Source organism: Somniosus microcephalus, chromosome 1, assembly GCF_052327205.1.
Source record: "Somniosus microcephalus isolate GS21.2 chromosome 1, FLI_Smic_1.0, whole genome shotgun sequence".
NCBI classification, from domain to species: domain Eukaryota; kingdom Metazoa; phylum Chordata; class Chondrichthyes; order Squaliformes; family Somniosidae; genus Somniosus; species Somniosus microcephalus.
This window is the reverse complement of record NC_140987.1, coordinates 120191487-120213654: the sequence shown is the minus strand read 5'-3', so window position 1 is coordinate 120213654 and position 22168 is coordinate 120191487. Positions and strand designations below refer to the sequence as shown.

The 22168-nt window shown below is 42.9% G+C and overlaps 1 protein-coding gene across 2 annotated transcripts; it reads left to right on the top strand.

Moving 5' to 3' along the window:
* The first annotated feature begins 337 nt into the window (after positions 1 to 337).
* ctsla (cathepsin La) lies at positions 338 to 21514 on the top strand. Of its 2 annotated transcripts, none has more exons than XM_085985042.1 (8): positions 338 to 472; positions 1209 to 1335; positions 1434 to 1556; positions 1907 to 2062; positions 2145 to 2369; positions 4599 to 4767; positions 6602 to 6719; positions 19545 to 21514. In XM_085985042.1, exons 2-8 carry the CDS (start codon positions 1210 to 1212, stop codon positions 19609 to 19611), a joined length of 984 nt encoding a protein of 327 aa, XP_085841168.1. In that variant the 5' UTR covers positions 338 to 472; position 1209; the 3' UTR covers positions 19612 to 21514. The 2 variants fall into 2 exon arrangements, with proteins under 2 accessions (XP_085841168.1, XP_085841162.1); XM_085985036.1 differs by lacking the exon at positions 19545 to 21514 and adding an exon at positions 6797 to 7402 and having other exon boundaries at positions 339 to 472.
* Positions 21515 to 22168: the final 654 nt, after the last annotated feature.

Below are 22168 nucleotides of genomic sequence, written 5' to 3'. Positions count from 1 at the left end.
AGAATGTTGCAGGTAACTTTGAAACCCTGCCCCGACCTTCAGATGGCAAGAAAGCTGGACAAACAAAAAAAAAAAGTGCATAGCTTAAAACTATTTGAGTTACTTATTAAAGTAATTTACGTTTTATGCTTAATCAGCACGTATCATTCTCACTGTTTCCCCACTCGGGAACAATGTTGACGGCACTCCCCGATAACGAAAGGCGGGACAACATTATCATGTGAATCGACAGCGTACGCTGAGCACCGCATCTTGTGACTGGGTGGGGTGGGCCAGCCAATCAGTGCTGAAAATGTATCGGGGCGGTGATGACGCGATCCATAAAAGTAGGTGGCGCGCGCGTGTGATAGACTCCAGCCCGGGAGCAGCGGTAGCCGGAGATAGAGAGCAGAGGTGTGAGTAGCGGCCGCTTGCGTCCCAGCCTTAAACTGCAGTTAGGTTCACTGTTTTCTTGAAACAGTACGTGAAGAAGGTGAGGCTGTCTTGATTTGCTATTTTTTTCAGCTAAAATGGTGCGATTTAGTTATTTACCCGATGCTTTCAAATCAGTGGCATTCGCAGCGCTGAAATTCTGGGATCAGTGTGTTGTGATAAACTGTTGCTAAATAAGACTGTTACTTAGGAATGCCCCTTGTAATTAGGCCTGCTCTCCTTTCCCCCCCCCCCCCCCCGAAGCTCCGGTTCAGTGGTATGGAAACAGCTTGGTGTGGCAAAGTGACTGATGCATTGAGTTTCGGTCGGGCTTCCAGAAATCCTTGCGAAATGTTGACCCTTCCGTTTCCAGCTAAAGCTTCCATTTGCCGTGCTCCTGACTCATGGCAATGTTCAGTCCTGTGATCCGGGAATGAGGCAAACTCAGGCCGAAAATGGGTTTTCCTGGTCGTAGTGAAAATTTCACAGATTCCTTGAATAAAATGTCAGGTTTCTATTACTTCCTGGATCTATAAATCTCTTTGGATGTTTATCGGTCCATTAAGCAATCTTAAATTGTGTGCGTTTCTTTTTTTTTAAGGAGTGCATGTAGTTCGTAAATCTTGGTATCGGACATCTCCGTAACGTGCTGCGTTTTTAAAGCTTTTTAATATGATAAATTAAATGAGTAAATCAGTGAGTTTTTTTGGGTGATGGAGAGAATGCAAAGCTGTGAACTGATCACGTCCGCCCTAGATTTAGATTGATATAAACGTTGTTCCTCACTGGTTCTCTAGGATGATGATGATCTACTGTGTACTTTCTTTGTGCCTGGTTGGAGTCTTTGCAGCCCCAAGATTAGATCCTGAATTGGATGCACCCTGGCAACAGTGGAAGAGTTGGCATCACAAGGGCTATGAGCAGGTAATGTGGCTATGATAAATTCTTGTCTAATTTTATACTTGTTGGACAAGTGTCCCTCCGTAGATGAAATGCACAGATTTTTGACGACTGTCTTTCAGAAAGAGGAAGGTTGGAGGCGAATGGTGTGGGAAAAGAACCTTCGAAAAATTGAACTTCACAACTTGGAACACTCTTTTGGAAAACATTCATTCAGACTGGGAATGAACCACTTTGGAGACATGGTGGGCAGTTAGATGTACTGTTGATAGAATTGTTCATAGTGACCTGATTCCTACTCGTGGCTGTAGGAAGAAACCAGATAGTTGCTGTATAATAAAGCTAATCTCAAAACATTTAGAATAATGCAACCACTCTGTAACAAGCTTTGAACTGGATATGCTACTGTGTTGTGTGATTTGTAAGACTTGGATCCAGTTACCTTTTTAAGTGAAATGTGCTCTTAAAATCTGTTAAATAAGTGCACTTTAGGAACAAAACATTAACAGTACAAATGATGCTTTCCCATTTAATACTACCGAGTGGAGAACAATATGAAATTAAATTTGATAAATGACACACTTTGCACTTGCAGACAAATGAAGAATTTAGACAGCTTATGAATGGATACAAGCTGAAACAAACTGTGAAGAAGGCTCAAGGTTCTCTCTTCCTGGAGCCCAACTTTCTAGAGATGCCCAAGAAGGTAGATTGGCGTGAACATGGATATGTCACTCCAGTTAAAGACCAGGTATATGTTTGAATAATCCACCCAAATACAATTATTCCTACAAACTGAAAGCAATATAACGATGCGTCACTTATTTTTACAGGGACAATGTGGCTCATGTTGGGCTTTTAGTACCACTGGTGCCCTTGAAGGTCAACACTTTAGAAAGACTGGCAAGCTTGTCTCTCTCAGTGAACAGAATCTTGTAGATTGCTCTAAACCTGAGGGAAATGAAGGATGTAATGGTGGACTGATGGACCAGGCATTCCAGTATGTGCAAGATAATGGTGGGATTGACTCTGAGGAATCATATCCTTATCTTGGAACGGTAATTTAAAGCTAGCAATTCACCAGCTTGTTTCCAGATTTTGTTTCTATGTGCTATTTGGTGTATTTACATCTTCCTTCATCCTCCCTGTCTGTCCCCCCCCCCCCCATTCTTCCCCCCTGTTAAATGAACAATTTTGCCAAGTAGCTTTATTCATTTATCTGTTCTATTTAACTGTTTTAACAAGAAACAAACAATGGATAACTGTATTTGTCATTTGTTTATTACAAGATACACCGAACAGTGCAGCACAACAAATCTTTAAAAAGAATGTAATTTTTTAAAAAGTATTTTGAAAACATTGTTCTTGTACTGTATTGCTAGATGCATAGATATGTTATAAGCATTACAAAGTTTGAGTATCAGCACCCAATGAGGTGTTTTTCACACTTTAAACAAAAGCACTCGCCACATTATTCCCAAAAAATGCTTGAGCCCTTGCACCTGATGAGGTGAAAATGACTGAAGCAACTATACTTAAATGAATAAATCCAAACATTTGACTATTTTAATTAAACATTTTAATTTAACAGGGACTGCTATTATTGGAAAAGATAGAAAAAGGATTTGTGCATGGTGATTTTATTCTCTTGGCACTAAATTTTGTATTCTCATCATTTCATTTTAGTGGGTTTGACTATTGAGTGTCGGTGAGCATTAGTTTAGTGACCATCCTAGGAAACCCTTCTGGTTTAAATGGTTTTTCTAATGCACCTATAGTTTGGTGGCACTCTCTCCTGAGTCAGAAGGTTGTGGGTCCAAGTCCCACTCCAGGGACTTGAGCACATAAATCTAGGCTGACACACCAGTGCAGTGCTGAGGGAGTGCTGCACTGTCGGAGGTGCTGTCTTTCAGATGAGCCGTTAAACCAAGGCCCCGTCTGCTCTTTCCGGTGGACATAAAAGATCCCACTGCACAATTTTGAAGAATAGGGGAGTTATCCCTGGTGTCCTGGCCAATATTTATCCCTCAATCAACATAACAAAAACAGATTAGCTGGTCATTATCACATTGCTGATTGCAAATTGGCTGCTGCGTTGCCTGCATTACAACAGTGACTACACTTCAAAAGTACTTTGCTGGCTGCAAAGTGCTTTGGGACGTCCTGAGATCATGAAGGGTGCTATATAAATGCAAGTCTTTCGTTCTATTAATGGATAGATTTGGTGTTGCTTCTTGCTAAAAGTCTTGTGCACAACACTTAGCAAAGGACACTTGTTTTGATGCACTTTTAAAACCTATAAGCAGTAGATTTCTTTGTGGTATGCAAATGAGTGATTGCCAAAATCTATAACCCTGATTATTTCCCCCCCCCCCCCTCTACATTTCTACCAGTGCTGGCAGCTCACGATTTGAGAACCAATACAACTTTTTTTTCTTGTTGGCTCTAACAGTGTGACTGCATAGCAGTCCAGAATATTACTTTATTTTCTTTCACCTATGATTCCGTAGGAGTATACTCTACAGAATACAGCTCAGCAAACCTACTCCTTCTGGACTGCTTGTATCCCAATTGCCCACACTTTCCAGTTCATGTTCTACATTTAACCAGAAAGCTATTGTGGAGCCCCTATAACTTTGATTTATTTTATATCTGTGTGAAGACCAGTTATACATCTGTCTACTGGGAAAGTGCTGTAAATCAGCAGGTATAATACCTGTTCTCTTTCTATACCAGTATGACTTGGGAATAGTTTGATCTTGACTCACTTCATTGGTTCACTAATGCCTGCCTGGGTGAACATTCTTGTCAGAGTTGTTTATTTTTAGTTAAGTATCCCAAATGGATATGTTCACCACAGTAGCTTGGATTCTAAAATCTTTTCCTTCAAATTTTAGTCCTTGTCCTGTTCCTTGGTAGCTACTTGACTACCGAGCCAGTTCTTAGCCATGCCTTTCCAGACAGTAATGTGATTGCTTGACTGTTTCCTCCCCCTCCCCTCCTGTCCCTATCCCCAGTCTATAACTGAGGTTGTTGAGGCCAGTTGTATGCCTCAACTGTCTCCTAGCTGAAAGTGACTGGGGCCAGACCTACAGCTTCTGTAGCAGTTCAAACTAGGAAGTATGCAACAGCATGATGACCAAGTAACCAAATCCTTCCTTTGGGCAGTGTGGAACTTTTACTGGCTATGTTCTACTGGGTTGTGAGTGCTGGGGTTTTTTCTCCTTGTAAGCCAGCATCATTTGGAAGCACTGAATTTATCTGATCTGCCTAACTTTCTATTTCAGGATGATGGTCCTTGTAGCTATAATCCCATGTACAATGCTGCAAATGATACTGGATTTATGGATATTACCAGTGGTAAAGAAAGAGCATTGATGAAAGCTGTTGCTGCTGTTGGACCAGTTTCTGTAGCTATTGATGCTGGCCATAGTTCATTCCAATTCTACCAATCTGGTAAGAATCTATTGAATAATTGTCACTTGTAGGTGATGTGACTGCTGGAAGACATTACCTGAATTATACATCCAGGGTTTTGAGCAATTATCATCCAGACCACAACAGGGTCACATACTATACCCCATGGGATGGTGATTCCACCGGTTTTGCACCTCTTACTGGTGGAATCGCCATCCCATGGGATATAGTATGTGACTCTGTTGTGGTCTGGATGATAATTGCTCGTGGTTTTTGTATGTCTAGCACTTCTGCTATTGGAGGGGGTGTTTAGGATTCTTTGACCTGGCTCCTGATAGCACTGCAAGTCAGTGCCCTAATGGGAAGAGTTGTTATTTGATGGACACAGTGGGGCAAGCTTACCAGTATTTTGTACTACAGTATGTGGTTTGAGCTGGTGAGACTCCAGCAATACCCCTGTGCAACCTTGGCTCTGCCTATCTGTACCTTGTGCACTCTAGATTTTGGGGTGCCTGCCTATGGGGAGGGAGTGTGCATACTCTGGCAAAGAGAAGTTCTACTAATGCATTTTTTTCTTGGTAGCTTGGCTTAGACTCCTAAAACATGGTGGGTTTTATTGATGTGGAAAAGATATCTACCTTGGTTACATCCAATGTCAAAACTGATGCTCTGTATAAGTGGCTAGAAAATTGAATCTTCAATTAGTTTCAAGTCAAATCCAGTGTGGCAGTGGAATGCAAAACTCTTTCTCTTTCTTTCTTTCCCCCCCCCCCCCCCCCCCAATTTTTTCTCTTCCCTCCATTGCTAAGATACAGCTCAATTGCCACAACCTTTTGGTAATCACCTAATTGGTCAGTGTTTGGCCATTCTATGGGGCTGATTGGTTAAGTGTATTGCAGCCAAACACTATACTGGGCAGTCCGATTCATACAGGGATAGTATCTGGGAGCAGGAACCCTAGCACTTTCCTTGTCAGTCCAGGCGTTGGTGAAGCCAGTATCATCAGTGCCCCCAACTGCTACACCTACAGTTTCTTACTGGGGCATTGGAGCAACTGGATTAACTTTAAAACAACAAGGCTTTAGGCAATAGCAAAATACTGCAGATGCTAGAAATCTGAAATAACAGAAAATGTTGGAACCACTCAGCAGGTCAATCAGCATCGAGGAGAGAGAAACAGTCAATGTTTCGGGTCGAACCCTTTGTCAGAAGGCTTTAGGCAAAATGGACAGTGGCAAAGTTTAATTTTAGGACTTTTTACATTAATTCCTCAAATACCTGTTGTATTGGAGAATTTCAATCTCCTGAGATCTGATCTTTTCAGTTGTGTTGACCAAATCACATTCCACAAAAATAAATCCAAATTCCATGGCTTCAGTTGCTAAATTAAAATTGACCTTGCCTGCTAGTGCTGGTAAAGTCAAAAGACCATGATCTGATGTGTTGAGCAAATTATTTTGTGAAGAAACCTGTGTTCTACCCTCTTGTACTCTACCCTAGTGTCACAATGTACTAAACCTCCAGTTTGGACTCTAGAAACCTAGTCAGCAGTTTGTCCATTCACAAACATGAGGCACTTTAAGGTCTTGTCAGTATTTTCCCTTAAGTAAAAGGGTTAGGAAGTGGTTGAAGAAGGAATAGAAGGAAATTGCTTTGAATGTAAATTAGTAGAAATTAATATCCAACCACTAGAACTGTATGAAAACAGAAAATGCTGGAAATACTCAGCAGGTCAAATAGTATCTGTGGAGTGAGAAACAGAGTTGGTGTTTCTGGTTGTTGAACTGTATATGTTGTCTTCCTGTGATGATTGAATTGCTTTATGTGAATATGTACTAGTTTAAATCTAACTAGATGTTTGTTTCATTTAAAGGTATTTACTTTGAAACTGAATGTAGCTCCACAGACCTGGACCATGGTGTACTAGTAGTAGGTTATGGCTATAAAGAGGAAGATGTAGATGGAAAGAAATACTGGATTGTTAAAAACAGGTACTTATTCGATAAGCTTAAAGTTTAACTTGTCTCCTGTGTGAACACTTTTTATGTATTAATTTTTTATTTTTAAGCTGGAGTGACCAGTGGGGTGACCAAGGATACGCACTGATGGCCAAAGATAGACATAACAACTGTGGGATCGCCACTGCAGCCAGCTACCCTCTAGTATAAATATTAAACTGCCTTATTCAAACTATAACTTGAACTGTGTACAAAGACCTCTACTGTGGCCTGCAGGTTTCAATAAGCAGACTGTCTCTGGATGTGGAGGTGTTCTTTCCTAACAGGACTTCCAAGTTTTCCTTTTTTATCAGAAGCTGGTCTTGCTAGTGGTTCTGTTGTCAAACTAGCAAAATCACAATTCAAGTAAGACGTGTTGAAATGGCCAAGTAGTTTAATCTACATAGGTACATGATTTTGTTTATAACAAAATCATCATAAATGTCATTGTTAGCTATCACTAGTGTTTTACGGTAATACATGTTCCAATAGACTTAAGTGATTTTATGAAGTACTTGATGCCAAATTTGTTTCTTCTACAATTTTAAGAAATGGTTCCACTTGCTGTGTCCTGCTTGACTGGTTTTAACTGTGTAATTGCTGTGCGATGCACAATATAAACATGTTGTTTTTATGTGCATTTTTGTAATTATCTCAAATAAATTCTTGCTCCTAAACCTGCATCTTTTGAGTAACTATTGCGAATCAATGATGCGCTGTTCTTGGAGTAATAAATATAACAATCCACTCAAAGCAGTGTGCTACTGCTAGGTTGGGCAACAGCAATTCTTGAGGGAGGAACTGAATGAAATCAGTATTTGTAGGGAAATTGTGTTAGGGGAAATTGACGGGATTGAAGGCCGATAAATCCCCAGGGCCTGATAATCTACATCCTAGGGCACTTAAGGAAGTGGCCCTAGAAATAGTAGATGCATTGCTGGTCATCTTCCAAAATTCTATAGACTCTGGAACAGTTCCCATGGATTGGAGGGTAGCTAATGTAACCCCACTATTTATTTTTATTTAAAAAAAAAAAAAAAAGGTGGTAGTGGGGAAAATGCTAGAGTCCATTATAAAAGATGTAATAGCAGAGCACTTGGAAAACAGTGACAGGATCGGACAAAGTCAACATGGATTTACAAAAGGTAAATCATGCTTGACTACTGGAATTTTTTGAGGATGTAACTGGTAGTATAGATAAGGGAGTACCAGTGGATGTTATGTATTTGGACTTTCAACATAAGCAGGAGTAGGCCATACGGCCCCTCGGGCCTGCTCCGCCATTCAATAGGATCATGGCTGATCCGAGCCTAGACTCGCGTCCACTTCCCTGCCCGCTCCCCGTAACCCCAATTCCCTTATCAGCTAGGAAGCTGTTTATCTCTGTTTTAAATTTATTTAATGTCGCAGCTTCCACAGCTGAGGTAGCAAATTCCATAACTTTACTACCCTGAGTGAAGAAGTTTCTCCTCATCTCAATTTTGAAATGGCAGCCCCTTATTCTGAAATTATGCCCTCTAGTCCTAGTCTCACCCATCAGTGGAAACATCCTCCCCGCATCCACCCGATCAAGCCCCCTCACAATCTTACATGTTTCGATAAGATCGCCTCTCATTCTTCTGAATTCCAGTGAGTAGAGGCCCAACCTACTCAACCTTTCCTCATAAGTCAACCCCCTCCACTTCAGAATCAACCGTGAACCTTCTCTGAACTGCCTTGAGAGCAAGTATATCTTTTCTTAAATATGGAAACCAAAACTGTATGCAATATTCCAGGTGTGGCCTCACCAGTACCCTGTATAACTGAAGCAAGACTTCCCTGCTTTTATACTCCATCCCCCTTGCAATAAAAGCCAAGATGCCATTGGCCTTCCTGATCACCTGCTGTACCTGCATACTAACCTGTGTTTCATGCACCAGGACCCCCAGATCCCTTTGTACTGTAGCACTTTGCAGTTTCTCTCCATTTTGATAACTTGCTCTTTGATTTTTTTCTGCCAAAGTGCATAACCTCACACTTTCCAACATTATATTCCATCTGCCAAATTTCTGCCCACTCTATGTCCTTTTGCAGTTTTTTTAAATGTCCTCACTCACTGCTTTCCCTCCCATCTTTGTATCGTCGGCAAACTTGGATATGTTGCACTTGGTCCCCTCCTCCAAATCGTTTAATATAGATTGTAAAGAGTTGGGGTCCCAGCACTGCCCCTGTGGAACACCACTAGTTACTGATTGCCAACCAGAGAGTGAACCATTTATCCCACCTCTGGCTATCTAACAGAAAACAATCTTCCACCCATGCCAGTAAATTACCCCCAATCCTGTGTTTTTTTTTATCTTGTGCAGTAATCTTTTGTGTGGCACCTTGTCAAATGCCTTTTGGAAGTCCAAATACACCACATCCACTGGTTCCCCTTTATCCACCCTGTTACATCCTCAAAGAATTCGAGCAAATTTGTCAAACGTGACTTCCCCTTCGTAAAACCATGCTGAATCTGTCTGATTTAAATTATGCTTATCCAAATGTCCTGTTACTGCTTCCTTAATAATGGACTCCCAACATTTTACCAACAGATGTTAGGCTAACTGGTCTGTAGTTTCCAGCCTTTTGTCTACCACCCTTTTTAAATAAGGGTGTTACATTGGTTTCTGTGATTAGCAGTTTTCCAATCTGCTGGGACCTTTCCTGAATCCAGGGAGTTTTGGAAAATTACCACCAATGCATCCGCAATCCCTACCACTACTTCTCTCAAGACCCTAGGATGTAAGCCATCAGGTCCAGGGGATTTATCTGCCTTAAGTCCCATTATCTTACCGAGTACCATCTCCTTAGTGATTTTATTCGTGTTTAGCTCCTTTTCTCCCCCCCCCCCCCCCCCCATAGTCCCCTGTTTGTCCAGTGTTGTGATATTTTTAGTGTCCTCTACTGTAAAGACTGATACAAAATATTTGTTCAGCGTTTCTGCCATCTCCATGTTCCCCACCACTAATTTCCTGGTCTTGTCCTCTAAGGGACCAACATTCACTTTAGCCACCCTTTTTCTTTTTATATCATTTTTTATATTTTTTGCTAGTTTACTTTCATAATCTATCTTCCCTTTCTTAACTAATCTTTTATTCTTTGGCTTTTAAATGCTTCCCAACCTTCTATCCTCCCACTAGATTTGGCTACTTTATATACCCTTGTCTTTCAGTCGGATACTATCCTTTATTACTTTACTTAGCCACGGATGGCTGTCTTACGCCCCTTTTTCCTCAATGGAATATATTTATCTTGAAAGTTGTGAAATATCTCCTTGAATGTACACTGCTGCTCATGTACCGTCTTACACTTTAATCTATTTTCTCAGTCCACTTTAGTCAACTCTGCTCTCATACCTTCATAGTCTCCTTTATTTAAGCTCAGTACGCTGGTTTGAGATCCAACTCTCTCACCCTCCAACTGAATTTGGAATTCAACCATGTTATGGTCACTCATTCCAAGGGGATCCTTTACTAGGACATTTTTTATTAATCCTGTCTCATTACACAGGACCAGATTGCCTGCCCCCTGGTTGGTTCAGTAACACTGATCAAGGAACCCGTCCCTAATGCACTCTAATAACTCCTCCTCAAGGCTGCCCTGCCCAATTTGATTTGTCTAGTCAATATGAAAGTTAAAATCTCCCATGATTAAAGCTGTTCCCTTATTACAAGCCCCAACTATTTCCTGATTTATACTCTGACCAATAGAGTTGCAACTGTTAGGAGGCCTATAGACTATGCCCACTAATGACTTTTTCCCTTTTATTATTCCTTATCTCCACCCAAAAAGTTTCACTATCCTGATCCTTTGACCCAATATCATTTCTCACTATTGCAGTGATTCCATCCTTTATTAACATAGCCACCCCACCTCCCTTTCCTTCCTGTCTGTCCTTCCTAATAGTCAAATGCCCCTGGATGTTTAGTTCGCAGTTATGGTCACCTTGCAGCCATGTTTCTGTAATGGCCACCAGATCATACCCATGTGTAGTAATTTGTACCGTCAACTCGTCCTATTTTGTTACAAGTGCTGCGTGCATTCAGATAAAGAACTTTTAAATATGTTTTGTGACAATTTATTCCTGCTTTTACCCCCTTTACTACTTTACCTTTATATATTCTGTCCCTGACACGCTCTGGTTTTTAATTCCCCCACTGCTACCTTGCTCTATTGTCTTCTTCGCTGACATTTTTATTTTTCGCTCTCTTGAAACCCTACTAATGAATTTAAAGCCCTCTACAGCCCTAGTTATTCGAGTCGCCAGGATTCTAGTCCCAGCACTGGCCAAGTGAAGTCCGTCCCAACGGAACAGCTCTCTCCTGTCCCAGTACTGGTGCCAGTGTCCCAAGAAGCATAACCCATTTCTCCCACACCAGTCTTTGAGCCACGCATTTAACACTGATTTTATTTGCCCTAGCCAAATTTGCTCGTGGCTCAGGTAGTAATCCAGAGATTATTACCCTTGTGGTTCTGCTTTTCAATTTGGCCCCTAGCTGCTCATACTCCCTCAGCAGAACCTCTTTCCTCGTCCTATCTAGGTCGTTGGTACCAAGATAGACCACGACAACTGGATCTTCCCCCTCCCACTCCAAGTTTCTCTCTAGCCCAGAGGCGATGTCCTTAACCCTGGCACTGGGCAGGCAACACAACCTTCGGGACTCTCGCTCTCGGCTGCAAAGAACCCTATCTATCCCCCTAATGATACTATCCCCTACCACTACAACATTTCTTTTTACTCCCCCCACTTGAATGGCCCCTCGTTCCACGGTGCTGTGGCCAGGTTGCTCATCCTCCCTGCAGTCCCTGCTCCCGTCCTCAGGGAGTAAGAGCCTCGAACCTGTTGGACAAGAGCAAGCGCTGCGACTCCTCCAACACTACCTCCTGGATCCCCGTACCTGCCTCACTCATAGTCACACCCTCCTGTCCCTGACCACGGACTACATCTGAATTAGTTAACCTAATTGGTGTGACTACTTCCTGGAACACAGAGTCCAGGTAACTCTCCCCCCTCCCTGATGTGTCGCAGTGTTTGAAGCTCGGACTCCAGCTCATCAACACGGAGCCGGAGTTCATCGAGCAGCCAGCACTTACTGCAAACGTGATCACCGTGAACATCAATGGTGTCCACCAGCTCCCACATATTGCAGCAGTAACACATCAGAAGGCTTTCGATAAGGTCCTGCATAAGAGATTAGCATGTAAAGTTAAGGCACATGGGGTTGGGGGTAAGGTACTGACTTGGATAGAGAACTGGTTGGCAAACAGGAAGCAAAGAGTTGGAATAAACGGATCTTTTTCCGAGTGGCAGGCGGTGACTAGTGGGGTACCCTAGGGATCGGTGCTAGGACCCCAGCTTTTCACAATATATATTAATGATCTAGATGAGGGAACTAGATGTAATGGCCCAGAAATTCGGGTCGGGGGCTTCCCGCGGGCGTAAGCCCCCGACCTGCACTTACCTTGCGCGCCGGCAGTTAAGCTGTAGGGCCCCGTGGAATTCCACTCCGGGGCCTGGCCCAGCTGCCGGCGCGCTGTGCTTCCGTGTCCCAGGGGCGTAGTTAGTGCGATGCATCCCCTGGGATCACGTGAGCCATGGGCAGCCAACCGGAGGAGGGAAAAGCCCATTCATAAGTCTGACAGAAAGACCTGTCAAACCTTATAAATACTACGGGCCCCAAAATAGCAGTAAACCTTCAAAAAAAAATTTTTAAATCACACTTTTTAAATAAACTATAAATTACATTAAATAACTCTTTTAAACAAATTTTTGAAAAAAATAATTTTATATTCTAACGGGGCTAAAAATAAACTTACCTTGCTTTAAAGTATTTAAAAAGAATAAACCTGTGGAAAAAATGTTTTAATTTTAATTAATTGTACACTTACCTTGCAAAAAGCAGGCCTTACGCCTGCTTTTTAAATGTAAATCCTGCAGGCTTACCCTCCCGGGAAAACCTGTTTTAAAAAAAAAAACCTAAGTTCAAAGCGCACACGCAGCCTCCCCTGTACACGCGTTTGACCTCTGAACCTCTTCGTTCAGAGGATCGGAAGTGCCGGTTTCCCGCGCATGCGCAGTGCATGCAGGAAACCGGCACTTCCATTCGGCCTACGGGTGAGTACCCCGTGAGTACTCACCCGTGAAGAACCGAATTTCTGGGCCATTAATCTCCCAAGTTTGCAGACGACACAAAGCTGGGTGGGCGTGTGTGCTGTGAGGAGGATGCAGAGAAACTCCAGTATGATTTGTACAGGTTGGGTGATTGGGCAGATGCAGTATAATGTGGATAAATGCGAGGTTATCCACTTTGGTGGCAAAAACAGGAAGGCAGATTATTATCTGAATGGCAATATATTGGGAAAAGGGGAAATGCAACGAGACCTGGGTGTCCTTGTGCACCAGTTGCTGAAGGTAAACATGCAGGTGCAGCAGGCAGTTAAGGCAAATGGTATGTTGGCCTTCACAGTGAGAGGATTAGAGTACAGGAGCAAGGATGTCTTGCTGCAGTTGTACAAGGCCTTGGTGAGACCACACCTTTGGTCGCCTTATCTGAGGAAGGATGTTCTTGCCATGGAGGGAGTGCAACGAAGATTCACCAGGCTGATACCTGGGATGGCAGGAATGACGTATGAAGAAAGATTGGGTCGATTAGGCTTATATTTGCTAGAGTTTAGAAGAATGAGGGGGGATCTCATTGAAACTTAAAATTCTAACAGGACTAGACCGACTAGATGCAGGAAGGATGTTCCCGATGGCGGGAGAATCCAGAACCAGGGGTCACAGGATGAGGAGGAATTTCTTCACCCAGAGAGTGGTGAACCTCATTAAATATATTCAAGAAGGAGTTAGATATATTTCTTAAGGCTAAAGGGATCAAGGGAGAAAGCAGGGACGGGGTACTGAATTTGGATGATCAGCCATGATCTCATTAAATGGCAGAGCAGGCTCGAGGGGCCGAATGGCATACTCCTGCTCCTATCTTCTATGTTATGCATGAACTAGTTGTCATTGGTCTTGCAAATTTTTGTTCTCCAAATCAATATAGTTGTTTTGTAATATGTCGCCCAGGTTTTCCATCCTTGCATCTCATGTAAAGTGGGTTTCCAATGTGAGTAGAAGCATAGAGTGAAAAAGCAAGGACATTATGCTAAACCTTTATAAAACACTGGTTAGGCCTCCGCTGGACTATTGTTAAATTCTGGGAACCACACTTTAGAAAGGATGCCCAGGCCTTGGAGGGTGCCAAAGAGATTTACTAGAATGGTAACAGAAATGAGGGACTTTGGTTATGTGCAGAGACTGGAGAAGCTGGGGTTGTTCTCCTTAGAGCAGAGAAGGTTAAGGGATTTGATAGAGGTGTTCAAAATCATAAATAGTTTTGATAGAGTAAATAAGGAGAAACTGTTTCCAGTGGCAGAAGGGTCAGTAACCAAAGGACACAGCTTTAAAGTGATTGGCAAAAGAACCAGCGGCAACATTTTTTTTACACAGCAAGTTGTGATCTGGAATGCACTGCCTGAAAAGATGGTGGAAACAGATTCAATAACTTTCAAAAGAGAATTGGATAAATACTTGAAGTAAAAAAATTTACAGGACTATGGGAAAGAACAGGGGAGTGGGATTAATTGGCTAGCTCTACCAAAGAACTGGCACAGGCATGATGGGCCGAATGGCCTTCTGTGCTGTGTCATTCTATGATTCTATGACCCTGAAATTCGTGGAAGAGCAAATTGCCAAAACCAGCAGTTCCATTAATGTCCCTTTACCTTATGGGGCTGCTGCCAACAGCGGCCTTTACTTCAGTAAATGAAGTAATGCTGATGTCTCCTGTGGTGGATTTCCCTGATAGTTATGAAAGTTGCAGTGCTGTGGGCACAAATATAAACACTGCCATAGGCTGCACTGGCTGAATTTTGTTTTCTGGCTAACCCCATCCATATAGACAACATTGATGTTTCTTAATTGCTGGGCTGTACAGTCCTCCCTTTGCCATCAGGGGAAGTCCAACAGCTAGTGCATACACAATCATGATTTTACACATGTCAATTTATGTCTAATTACATTCTTGCAAAGCACCTTCAGAGGTTTTTCTACATTAAAGGTGCTATATAAATGCAAGTTGTTGTTGAACTGCTGTTTGAAACCAGCTGCCTCTGCTGCTTGCTCCATTCAATTTGCTCACCAAGACAAACCTCCCCTCAGACTCTAGCCTTTAATCCCGTCTTTCCAGTTTCTACCCATCATTCCTGTCCTCGCGTCTTTGCCAAGTTTACCTTGTCCATGCCACCACCTCCTCTTCCCTTGTCCTAATTCCTATTAAACTGCTGACCAATTTTACTTCACTCCAATCAGGCTTCTGCCTCTGCCGTAGTATAGAAACAGTCCAAAGGCACAAATGACATCCTCTGTGGTCCGTGTTGCATTTTCACTCCTTGACCTCTCAATAGCCTTTGACCCCTCCATTCCCTCCCTGGCCACTGTCTCCGACTGAACCAAACTGTTTGCATCCTTGGCATCCTATTTAGCCGCGAGCTGAGTGCCCAGCCTCATATCCACTTCACCACAAAGACTTCCATCTGAGTAACATCACCCGCCTCTGCCATTATCTCAGCCCGCATGTTCCTTCATCGTCGTATCAAAACCCTGCAACTCCCTCCCTAACAGCACTGTGGGAGTACCTTCACCACATGGACTGCAGCTGTTCAACAAGGCAGCTCACCACCACCTTCTCAAGGGCATTTAGGGATGGGCAATAAATGCTGGCCTTGCCAGCGACGCTCACATCCCATGAGTGTATTAAAATATAGTGGTAGTGAGGATCATAATCATAATCAACTTTATTGTCATTGTTAGTGCACAAGTGCAGTACAACGAAATGTAGGCTTGCGGCTCCCGAGAGTACATTTAGATTAAGACATTTAAACATTCAACATACATTTGGCTTGTAATGCATTAACATAAACATAACCATAATAAAGTGCATTGGCAGATGTGCAGGCTTTAGAGTTTATTTGTGGAGTTCAGTAGGATGACAGCCCTGGGAAAGAAGCTGTTCCTAAATCTGGTCGTACGGGTGCGAATGCATCTGTAGCGTCTCCCAGATGGCAGGAGGGCGAACAGACTGTGGCTGGGGTGGGTAGGGTCTTTGATGATGGACCGTGACCTCTGTAAACAGCGTTACTGGTATATGTGCTCTGGTCGTCAGTGTATTGAACAGAATTATGAATCTTCATGTGCCAGCTCTGCCTAGAGGGCAGCACGGTGTGGCAATCAACCAGAGAAGAAAACACAACTTCACTCGTTAGACCTCCAGCTCCTCCTGGAAGGCTTTGAAGGAGGGACGAACAGTTCCTACGTGTGGGTGGCACAAGTCACCCAGAATTATCACTCACGCAACCTGAAGGGAGCCGCCACTGACACTGACTGCTAGCTCCCTCACTCCCAAGACTGCAGAGCAGTGCTGCAAGAAATTCCACATTCTGAGCAGGGCAGGCCAGGTAACATACTTTCTTCCTTGCTCACCCTGGGCACCCAGTACACTCTTCATCCTCTTAAAGCAACACTAGCTCAACTAACCCTTCACAGTGTTTTTTGGTCAAGGGGTGCTCCAACTCATCATCTTGCATTATGGCTACCCAGTTCCCCTCAACAATTACTTACATGCACAGCCCTAAAAACCCTTACTCCGCTTTAATGCCCTCATACTCTCATATCTCTTAGTTCACCTCTCCTATGCCACTTGTCACACACTCCTCAACCGCTAGCCTTACCCTCAGTCACTCTATTTAACTGCAGGACAAATTGCCATGCAATGACCACCACAGGCACGACAGTTCCTCAACCTTAAGTATCTCAACCCCTTCAAGGTGAGCGGGTGCTCTGGGCACCTTCAATGTGACGTGGATGCTATTGATGACACCCTGTAACTTGGGGAAACCAGCAACCCCATAGAACTTTGTGGCCCTTTATTTCTGCTGCGTGGCTGTGAAGTCAAAGGTAATGACGTGGTCTGCTCTGTTGTAGAGAGTGTCAGTGATCTGACGTATGCCCTTACTGCTACCTGGCTTATCTTACACAGATTCCCGAGGGTGCCGGAAAGGAGCTTGAGTTATAAAATTAGAGGGCAGTGGTCACCTTCATAGCCACTGAGCGAGCAGAGCGGGCAGATGAACATGGCTTTAGATCTTTGTGCAGCAGGTCGTAGAGATGCTCCATTGTAGCTTTTGAGAAGTGAACACTTCTGATTCAGAGCTCTTCAGAGAGGTCCGTATAGGATCTATGCTGCCTGTAAATTCTTTTGGGGGTTATATCTAGTGGGCTTCAATCTTCTGGCATGCTCTCTGATGTCCTTCCCTCCAACCTGTGCAGGTGTGGACTGGCTCCCCTGAAAGGCCATGGGATTCTTTGGGATTTTCATGGAAAAAGTGGGCCGACGATAATACAGCATTATGGAATCATTTATGGGCATACTTGGGAAATCTCCTGATTTCCCATTTGGCCAGTCCATCCCTGAATCTGTGCTACTCTTCCTCCTCCTTCATAATAATGCCCTGGGGCAAAGCCATACATGGGCCCAGAAATTCGGGTCGGGGGCTTCCCGCGGGTGCAAGCCCCCGACCTGCACTTACCTACCGCACCAGCTGTTGAGCTGTGAGCCCTCATGGAATTGCGATCCTGGGCCTCCTCCAACTGCCGGCGCGCAGTGCTTGCGTATCCCAGGGGCGCAGTTAGTTCGACGCGTCCCCTGGGATCACGTGGGCCATGGAGAGCCAATGGTAGCAGGGAATGCTTCATTCATAAGTTTGACCTGTCAAACCTATAAATACTATAAGCCCCAAAACATCACTAAATCTTCAAATAAAAAAAAATTACATTTTTAAAATAAACTATAAATTACATGAAATAACTTTTAAACAATAATTAACATTTTTGAAAAAATTAATTACATTTTCTAACGGGGCTAAAAATAAACTTACCTTTTTTAAAAGTAATAAACCTGTGGAAAAAATGTTTTAATTATAATTAATTCACCACTTACCTTGTAAAAAGCAGGCCTTGCGACTGCTTTTTACATGTCTAACTCCTGGAGACGTACCTTCCCGGGAAAACCTGCAAAAAAAACCGTAAGTTTGATGCGCACGCGCTGCCTCCTGCGCACGCGTTCGACTTCTGAACCCCTTCTTTCAGGGGAACGGAAGTGCCGGTTTCCCACGCATGCGCAGTGTATGCACGAAACCAGCACTTCCATTGGGCTTATGGGTGAGTACCCCATGCGTACTCACCCATGGAGACCCGAATTTCTGGGCCATGATCTTGAGTTGCTCTGACTGGGGGTCGGAGGCTTGAGAAAAACATATGAATATATTGCCTTTAACAACTTCAGGACATCCCAAAGTGCATTACAGCCAATGAAGTACTTCTTGAAGTGTAGTCACTGTTGTAATGTAGGAAACACGGCAGCCAATTTGTGCACAGCAAAAATAGCAGTGTGATATTGATCAGATAATCTGGTTTTGTGATGTTGATTGAAGGATAAATATTGGCCAGGACACCGTGGATAACTCATGCTGCTCTTCTTTGAAAGAGTGCCATGGGATCTTTTACATCCACCTGAGAGAGCAGATGAGGCCTCAGTTTAACGTCTCATTTGAAAGACGGCACCTCCGACAGTGTAACACTCCCTCAGTCCTGTACTGTTGTGTCAGCCTAGATTATTGTCTCTGAAGTGGGACTTGAACCCACAATTTTCTGATCCAAAGGCGAGATTGCTACCCACTGAGCCATCTTCAGGTGGACTGACTTGTGTTGAAAGAATATTTCCAAACAGGAGAAATGAGTAATCAAAGTTTGCAGACTCTTTAAAGTCCACAAACTCCTCACTTTTGCTTGATTAGGTGACACAGCTATTCTGCCTCATATATTTGGATCTAACTTACCCAGAATGCAATTGGAGGGTAAATCCAGCAAACTCTTATCTACAACGTCACTGTCTCAAGGACGCACATGTGCCCAAGTGCACTCGGGGAAGTGATTTATTGAATCATGCAGCGTAGAAGGAGAACATTTGGCCCATTGCGTCTGTGCCAGCTCTTTGAAAGAGCTATCCAATTAGTCCCACTCCCCTGCTCTTTCCCCATAGCCCTGCAGATTCTTCCTTTTCAAGTATTTATCCAATTCCCTTTTGAAAGTTACCATGGAATCTACTTCCACTACCCTTTTAGGCAGTGCATTCCAGATCCTAACAACTCACTCCGTAAAATTTTTTTGCCTCATCTTCCTTCTGGTTCACAAGCAGCACAAGTCACTTAAACCCGAAATTCCTTACTTAAACCTGAATTTCGTAACTAAACATCCTTCCTACGCTGTTTCGGCACTGCTAATGCACTGAAAAGAGCAAGGAAATTTGTCTTGAGTGTTGACAAGCTATTCATCATGAAGGGTGTCACAACTGAGGCCAATTCTGTGCAAACCTAATTTCCACACGTACTTTCCTGCAGTGATCACTGGATGGCCAATAGTAATGGAAACCCTTGCCGACTCTTTCCCTCGCTAATCATGGATGTTGAGGGCAATTGCAGCACCTCAACTAGCATTAATTAGACAAATTATTGAACCTGGGATCTTTCTGGTCTATGTGGTTTAACACCACAATGCAGTGCAACCAAGCCATAAGAGGGGAGTTCCCTGTCAACACTTTTAAAAGCCCGATGGAAACTAATTAAATCTATTTTCTATATGTAATGTATTTTGTATTGGTTAGTTCAATACTTATGACTTAATACATCTGTTGTTGCTAGGATTAGATATCTGGACCGTGGAATGCGAAAAGCCACACTCAGCTCTATATTCTATATGACTGGATGATAACACAGGATGTGTGGCAGGCCACTGATTATCAACACCATTCCGCAAGTAGCCCAACCACATAAAACAAACACATTTTGTAATAGCGGAACATGTATTATTTGAAAATGTTTGGCAGTTTCTGTTTCCCTTTTTTTATGGCAGCTTGACATATCAAACCCCTATTGCATGAACATAAGAGCATAAGAATAGGTGATAACAAGTACAAAAAGCATGCGAGAGAATTGGCCTGTATAGTGGGACTGAATAGGTTCGTTTAAAAGTTCAGTTTAGAACAGGACAACTTTTAAAGTCTGAGCTACATGAGAATATTCTACAACAAAAGCATTAATAACTGATAGAGCTAAGGGATTATATACAGAGGGCAGTATATATGAGCAGGCCGGCATTCATGGTATATGAACCTGGGTTGAATAAGGGAGCCAGTATTAACAATTTAAACGCATGGAGCCAGCACACTGACTTCACGCTCCTGCATATTTGAACTACAGAAGTACCAAATCTAAGAGTGCCCATAGGGAAACAAAATTTATCCTGAGAGATCGCCACAATTGTTGGTTGGTATGGAGCCTCATAGCCAAAAAGGTCATCGTTTTTTTTGGCTCTATTTTTTTCCAGTTTCTCACCCTCTCTTCTGAAGGCACTAATTCTTGCTGGGGTATGGTTTCATGGGTACTGGTACCTGTATGAACCAAGATAGTGAGAATTAGCAGTTTTCTCAACTGTGGGACATCACGCGGAGCCTGATCCCATTGTTGCCTCACTAACATCCATATACATCAGTGGTAGCGCTCTCGTCTCTGAGTTAGAAGGATGTGAGTTCAAGCCCCACTCCAGAGACTTGAGCACATAATCTAGGCTGACACGTCAATGCGTGAATTCAAGGGGCATCAGATAGGAGAATAGAAGGCATTTTCCACTTTTTTTCCCCCAGTTTCACCATCAAGCACTTGAATGTTAGGTATAGCATGGTTATTGGAGTACACGGGGTCCCTAGGTGAATATTTTGTCTACGATTTCTTATTTTTTTCTTTAATATATTTCTTAATTTAAACAGGCATTTAGAAAGGCAATATTGAAGATGGAGGTCATACATTCATTTAAAATAATCTCATCTAATTGGGTTGTCAGCTTAACCCTTATAGAATCATAGAATGATACAGTATAGAAGGAGGCCATTCGGTCCATCGAGCCTGTGCTGGCACTTTGAAGGATCTATCCAATTAGGTCCATTCCCCTGCTCTCTTCCCATAGCACTGCAAATTTTTGTACTTCAAGTATTTATCCAATTCCCTTTTGGAAGTGCTTATTGACTCTGCTTCCACCACCCTTTTAGGCAGTGCATTCCAGATCATAACAACTCACTGCATTAACTTATTTTTCTTCATGTTGCCACTGCTTCCAAACTCTTCATGAATTTGAACACCTCTATCACATCTCCCCTTAACCTTCTCTGCTCTAAGGAGAACAACCCCAGCTTCTCTAGTCTCCACGGAACTGAAGTCTTTCATCCCTGGTACCATTCTAGTAAATCTCCTCTGCACCCTCTCTAAGGTCTTGACATCCTTCCTAAAGTGCGGTGCCCACAATTGACCACAATACTTCAGCTGGGGCCTGACCAGTTTTTTTATAAAGGTTTAGGCCAGGAATTTCCTTGGAGCTGCTCCTGCTCTGTCACCATAACTTCGCTAGAAGTGTGGTGGAAACTGCGTTTACACATATAAATGGGATTTCCTCCACACTTCCAGCAAAGTAGGAGCAGCTGCAAGGAAGTTTGTGAACTGGCTCCAGACTGCTGTTTTTGGACTGATTTCAATATCTTGTTCTCACTACTTGTGTATGGCAATAAATCTGTTCATGAATAAACTTGTTTAGTTTTTTGACTTATAAAAGTGAAAAAGTGCTTAGCATTGTTGAGATTATCTGCTTTCTGAAGTGACCTGAGGCATGTTGGAATTTCCATGTGTTACCTGACATTAATTACATCATTTTAATATATTTACAACATATTTAAACCTTGTTATTTCTTTTTGTGAATCATCTTCTACATTTTTCCATATGTTCTAGAACCAGAATCTAAGACTTTCTCATCAAACTGTCGTCGTTCTTAAATGTCGAAGAAGTAACCTGAGTCACTGGTACTTTCAGTCCCTCTCCCCCTCCCCATATAACACTTTCTGTCTGCGCCCTCCTGCATTCCTCGGGCCAAGAGAGCCGGATGGTCTGTGTCACATATAAGTGTTATAATGTTGCTGCATGGAGGGGGTATTTCCTCTGAGTGCCGTGTGTAGCAAAATCATAAATTTGTTCTTTATAAACACGTTTATATTTCACCGCACATAGCACACTTCCTTCTTATTGATCAACATATAGATATGTGAAGAGAAAAAGATTGGTGAAGTCAAGCGTAGGTCCCTTACAGTCAGAATCAGGGGAATTTATAATGGGAAACAAGGAAATGGCAGACCAACTAAATACATACTTTGGTTCTGTCTTCACAAAGGAGGACACAAATAACCTCCCAGAGATGCCGGGGAACATAGGGTCTGATGAAAGA

Coding starts and splice junctions, on each gene's coding strand:
- ctsla (XM_085985036.1), top strand. CDS start 1,210: ATGATGATGATCTACTGTGTACTTTCTTTGTGCCTGGTTGGAGTCTTT. Junction 2,063..2,144: donor TCACTCCAGTTAAAGACCAG/GTATATGTTTGA, acceptor TTATTTTTACAG/GGACAATGTGGCTCATGTTG. Junction 6,720..6,796: donor TACTGGATTGTTAAAAACAG/GTACTTATTCGA, acceptor TTTATTTTTAAG/CTGGAGTGACCAGTGGGGTG.